This window comes from Thalassophryne amazonica, chromosome 7 (assembly GCF_902500255.1).
Source record: "Thalassophryne amazonica chromosome 7, fThaAma1.1, whole genome shotgun sequence".
NCBI classification, from domain to species: domain Eukaryota; kingdom Metazoa; phylum Chordata; class Actinopteri; order Batrachoidiformes; family Batrachoididae; genus Thalassophryne; species Thalassophryne amazonica.
Window position 1 is genome coordinate 92,907,618 of NC_047109.1, and position 6,000 is coordinate 92,913,617.

The 6,000-nt window shown below is 39.5% G+C and overlaps 1 protein-coding gene across 1 annotated transcript in view; it reads left to right on the forward strand.

Moving 5' to 3' along the window:
* The window catches only part of aplp1 (amyloid beta (A4) precursor-like protein 1), a 193,602-nt gene extending 188,302 nt beyond the window's left edge, over positions 1 to 5,300 (forward strand). The window contains 1 exon segment of the mRNA XM_034173674.1: positions 4,637 to 5,300. Within this exon segment, the coding sequence (XP_034029565.1) occupies positions 4,637 to 4,735 (99 nt within the window). The 3' untranslated portion in view covers positions 4,736 to 5,300.
* Positions 5,301 to 6,000: the final 700 nt, after the last annotated feature.

Sequence of the window (6,000 nt, forward strand, 5' to 3'; positions counted from 1 at the left end):
TAGTCCATCCCAGCCTTGTGCAGGTCTACAGTTTTGTCCCTGGTGTCCTTAGACAGCTTGGCTATGGTGGACAGGTTGGAGTGTGATTGATTGAGTGTGTGAACAAGTGTCTTTTATACAGGTAACAAGTTCAAACAGGTGCAATTAATACAGGTAAAGAGTGCAGAATAAGAGGGCTTCTTAAAGAAAAATTAACAGGTCTGTGAGAGCCAGAATTCTTGCTGGTTGGTAGGGGATGAAATACTTATTTGCAGCAATAACATAAAAAAAATTGTTAAAAAAATCATACATTGCGATTTCTGGATTTTTTTTTATTTTTTTTTTTTTAGATTATGTCTCTCACAGTGGGCATGCACCTAAGATGAAAATTTCAGACCCCCCCCCCATGATTTCTAAGTGGGAGAACTTGCAAAATCGTAGGGTGTTCAAATACTTATTTTCCTCACTGTACATGTCCTCTGAACATGGAAGCTTGGCCTGCCTCTTCTTCTTCCGTGGTTTTGAAGTTTCACTGCTAGTAAAATCCAGCTGGATGGATAAAATACTGATAAAAACCTAAAAGGATTTTTCACCCTGGCATAGAGTTGTGTATTACACTCAACAAAAATATAAACGCAACACTTTTGGTTTTGCTCCCATTTTGTATGAGATGAACTCAAAGATCTAAAACTTTTTCCACATACACAATATCACCATTTCCCTCAAATATTGTTCACAAACCAGTCTAAATCTGTGATAGTGAGCACTTCTCCTTTGCTGAGATAATCCATCCCACCTCACAGGTGTGCCATATCAAGATGCTGATTAGACACCATGTTAAGTGCACAGGTGTGCCTTAGACTGCCCACAATAAAAGGCCACTCTGAATGGTGCAGTTTTGTTTTATTGGGGGGGATACCAGTCAGTATCTGGTGTGACCACCATTTGCCTCATGCAGTGCAACACATCTCCTTCGCATAGAGTTGATCAGGTTGTCAATTGTGGCCTGTGGAATGTTGGTCCACTCCTCTTCAATGGCTGTGCGAAGTTGCTGGATATTGGCAGGAAGTGGTACACGCTGTCGTATACGCCGGTCCAGAGCATAGCAAACATGCTCAATGGGTGACATGTCCAGTGAGTATGCCGGCCATGCAAGAACTGGGACATTTTCAGCTTCCAAGAATTGTGTACAGATCCTTGCAACATGGGGCCGTGCATTATCCTGCTGCAACATGAGGTGATGTTCTTGGATGTATGGCACAACAATGGGCCTCAGGATCTCGTCACGGTATCTCTGTGCATTCAAAATGCCATCAATAAAATGCACCTGTGTTCTTCGTCCATAACAGACGCCTGCCCATACCATAACCCCAACGCCACCATGGGCCACTCGATCCACAACATTGACATCAGAAAACCACTCACCCACACGACGCCACACACGCTGTCTGCCATCTGCCATCTGCCCTGGACAGTGTGAACCGGGATTCATCTGTGAAGAGAACACCTCTCCAACATGCCAAACGCCAGCGAATGTGAGCATTTGCCCACTCAGCTCGGTTACGACGACGAACTGGAGTCAGGTCGATACCCCGATGAGGACAACGAGCATGCAGATGAGCTTCCCTGAGACGGTTTCTGACAGTTTGTGCAGAAATTCTTTGGTTATGCAAACCAATTGTTTCAGCAGCTGTCCGAGTGGCTGGTCTCAGACGATCTTGCAGGTGAACATGCTGGATGTGGAGGTCCTGGGCTGGTGTGGTTACACGTGGTCTGCGCTTGTGAGGCTGGTTGGATGTACTGCCAAATTCTCTGAAACGCCTTTGGAGACGGCTTATGGTAGAGAAATGAACATTCAATACATGAGCAACAGCTCTGGTTGACATTCCTGCTGTCAGCATGCCAATTGCACGCTCCCTCAAATCTTGCGACATCTGTGGCATTGTGCTGTGTGATAAAACTGCACCTTTCAGAGTGGCCTTTTACAGTGGGCAGTCTAAGGCACACCTGTGCACTAATCATGGTGTCTAATCAGCATCTTGATATGGCACACCTGTGAGGTGGGATGGATTATCTCAGCAAAGGAGAAGTGCTCACTATCACAGATTTAGACTGGTTTGTGAACAATATTTGAGGGAAATGGTGATATTGTGTATGTGGAAAAAGTTTTAGATCTTTGAGTTCATCTCATACAAAATGGGAGCAAAACCAAAAGTGTTGCGTTTATATTTTTGTTGAGTGTATTTGCGGAGGCTTGGTGTACAGTAGCACCGTGTTGTGTAGATTTACATACAGTTGTGCAGTGTTGCATAGACTTGCTTAAAAACTTTGTATTTTCTGTGCCCAGTGCTCTGAACCAAAAAAATTAAACAGGTTAAATTTTTTGCATCCGCCTCACTTAGCAAAAACCCGGGGACCAAAAACTCGCCATAGAGCTGCATAACTCGGTGTAGTCGGTATGCCGCAATATGCAACTCTACATTGGCCCCGGTGTGAAAGGAGCTTCAGAACAGTGTCTTGCTGCAGGCATTCAGCATCGTCGTAGCAACCAGCCAGTCCCGCTTTACGACGACTGTCGTAACAGCCACGCTTTGACTGGCATGTTTCTGCACGGAACTCCACAGGTCCGCGGATTTATACAACTTGCACAATGTCGTAGAAAAAGAACGCTTTGTGGTAGGCATTTTACAAACTTGGTGATGGTCACGATTAGACAGTACAACGCTAACCCCCCATGACGAAATCCACGGAATTCTGTGGATCTGCGGAGTTTTCACAGCCCTGAATATCCCACCAATACATTGAGATGCTCTTTTTATCATCATTACTATTATTTTATTTATTTATTGGTACACAGTGACTTGTGTTTTGTCCAGATTCGGACTGGTCTGAAATAACCTTCTGACCTTTAAAGAGCTGTGCGTCCTATGCACAGATTTCTCTGTAATGACGTGTTTAAAATGGAGGTACCTGTCTGACCTGTGGCCATAAATGGACAAAAAGGGTGACAGTAAATCAGTCAACCATGTTGTGTTTGAGGAGACTATCAGTTTACACTCTGCATAGTTCTTTTAAATATTGTTGTATTCTTAATGTATGTGAGCCCTAATGGTAAGTAACTGTTTAACTTTGTATAGTCTTACTGAACAATTCTTCTATCATTCAGACTGGTTTCACATTGGTGCTTACTTGGAATTAATCAGAAATAAGCTGTGGGAACTATTAAAGCTGGATGTGATGTTACCAAACCATTATTTTTATATTTACATTATCTTATTTCATATTGCTGCCTTCCAGACTATTACTAACATGTGATAAGTTGTTCTTTTGAGAATGAGTTGGTTTCAGCTTCCAAATGTTTGAGATCCACTGACACACATCAAGTTGATGATTGAATTGCAGTTTGCTGAAAACTGATTTTTGTTACAAATTTGAAATAGCTGGCATGTAGTTTGTAGAAAACAGGCAGTGATGTCCTGTTTATAAAAGTCTGGTTTTGTTTTTTTTGTTGTTTTTTTTTTTGTTTGTTTGTTTTGTTTTGTTTTGTTTTTTTTTGGGGGGGGGGGGGGGTGTTTTTGTTTGTTTTTTGTAGATTCAGCTTCTTCACTCCAGAAAAGTAAAAACTCAGTGAAACAAAGAAGGATTGAAAATCGAGTTTGTATGTTTTATTTCTAAGGTGTTTATTTTCATCATAAATTTGTTGAAAATAGGGATAGCCCAATCCAACTGCAGCTGAACTGGGCCCAATCAAGGCTTCTTTTTTGTTGTTGTTTTGATTGTTTGATTATCAGATTAATTAAACAGGAGTCTTAGATCAGTCTGTGTAAATTGTTCCGCTTCTTAAACTCTGCACCTACAGAGCGAACATCAGCGCTTTCTCCTTGTTCATCAGCAGCATCGTGGTATGCATTTTGTGTTTCTGATGGATGACACATGTGATTTGCTTCTCACTGGCCAGGCTTTCCACATGAATACACATCATCTTGTCTTCCTCCTGCTAACACACTTTGTAGAGACAGGTAGCCAGAAGAGCAAGGGTTCAGAAACTGCCACCCCCACAAAAATGGTGTATGGGGTAAAGGTCCACCTTGGAGACATATTTTAAAGATATTTTTGCACTTTATTATTATTATTATTATTGTTGTTGTTGTTGTTGTTGTTGTTAGTAATAATATAAAATCTATTTTTAACAACTAAATCACAACCAGTGCCATGAGTGTTTTAGTTTTACTACTACAATTCTCCACTAAGTTGAACTAATAAGAGCATATAACAAATTTAAATTGTCTACTTTTTAAAAAATAAATTAAATACAGAAATCAAACATTTGGGAGCAGCTTGGATTGAAGGTGCTGTTTTTTATCAAGCATAACCATTGGATTGTATTTAATGTACTTTCAGTGTATTATTGAGGAAAATACAAGTATTTTATTGGCATGTGTCATATTAAATAACTCAGCTCAGGTTCACGGCAAAAAAAAAAAAAAATTGATTGGGGCATCCCTACTTGAAGGCACTGATAATATTGAATGACAGGGCCTACTGGCTTCAATCTGTCATTAAGCCCCACCAGTTTATTCAGTTTCTGAAATAATCTGATGTCGTGTTTTCTCTCATAAATGGATAATAATTCATGCTCTTGTTTTTGTCTTGGCAGGTTGACCCCATGTTGTCCCCAGAAGAACGACAGCTCAACAAAATGCAGAACCACGGCTACGAGAACCCCACTTACAAATTCTTTGAGCAGATGAACTGAGGTAGTGGGGTTGCCATCAAATCATGCCTGACCACTTGTTTTGTCGATTCACTATTCATCGCTGTGATGAACCAGCCACACTCCCTGTGATAGATTTAGTGACTGACTAATTGTGGGTGTGTTTCATACTCATTGTAAATGACCAACAATCATGATTCCCTGAGTGTGATTGATCAGATGATTCCAACTGACATTGCCACCTTCACCTCTAGTCTGAGACATTGTTCCATTAGACTTTCATAATCCTGAAAACAGCCACCTTATAGACAGCAGTCAATTATCAGTGGCATGACTTGGTCCATTGCTCCTCACTACACAAACCCGAAAGGTGCATAATGCTTTAGAGTACATCTTTTTCATTTGTAGTCTCTTTGTTTAGATATAAAGTTTCTGTGTAGATGAGTGTCAATTGCAGCCTAGTTAAATTATTGTGTAATTTGCTATTTCAAATCCACTCAGTGATTAAGAAAAAAAGCCAACTATCAAGTTCATTGTAAAACAAACATTACTTCCACAAGGTACTGTAATGTTGGATAATACGTCTAATAGTGAGACATTACCATCATGGGAGGATGTGAAGCTGAAACCTAAATGTATTACAATTGATAAGACCGGCTTTAATTTAAAACTTAAAAACCAAACATACCATTTGATGAGGACCTAAAGTACTAGTCGTAAGTTTGCATGTGCCTGGTTTTTCTTTCTAACATCTGTAACAGGTAATTTAATGTTTTCAGCTTGTGTTTATTTGTCTGTGAATAGGATTGCATAAAACCTACTGAACTTTCTATAACATTGCAAAATTCAACACTTTTAGCAATTTAGCAAAAACTGATAAACCAATTTGGGTAAAACTTGGTGGAGGGGTGTAACTTGGGCAAAGAAAGAACACTAAATGTGTTGATGACCTGGTCACTGGAGTAGAATAAGGATTTAATTTGTTTATTGGTTAATTTTGTTCAACACTGTGATGTTGAGTTTTTTCAACACTTTTAGCAATTCTGAAAAACTGATAAACCAATTTTTTGACACTGGTCGATTGATGTAGCATTTGCTAATTAAGAATACAACAATTTTTGTGTAGTTGATCCAGAGAATAGGATGGATACAGATTTTTTTTTTTATTATTCTTTTTATTTAACATTGTGCTCTAGAGTATTTTCCAACACTTTCAGCAATTTAAAAAAAATGGAGAAACCAATTTTTATAAACCTTAGTGGAGGGGTGTAGCATTTACTAACTACAAACACATTACATTTTAGAGT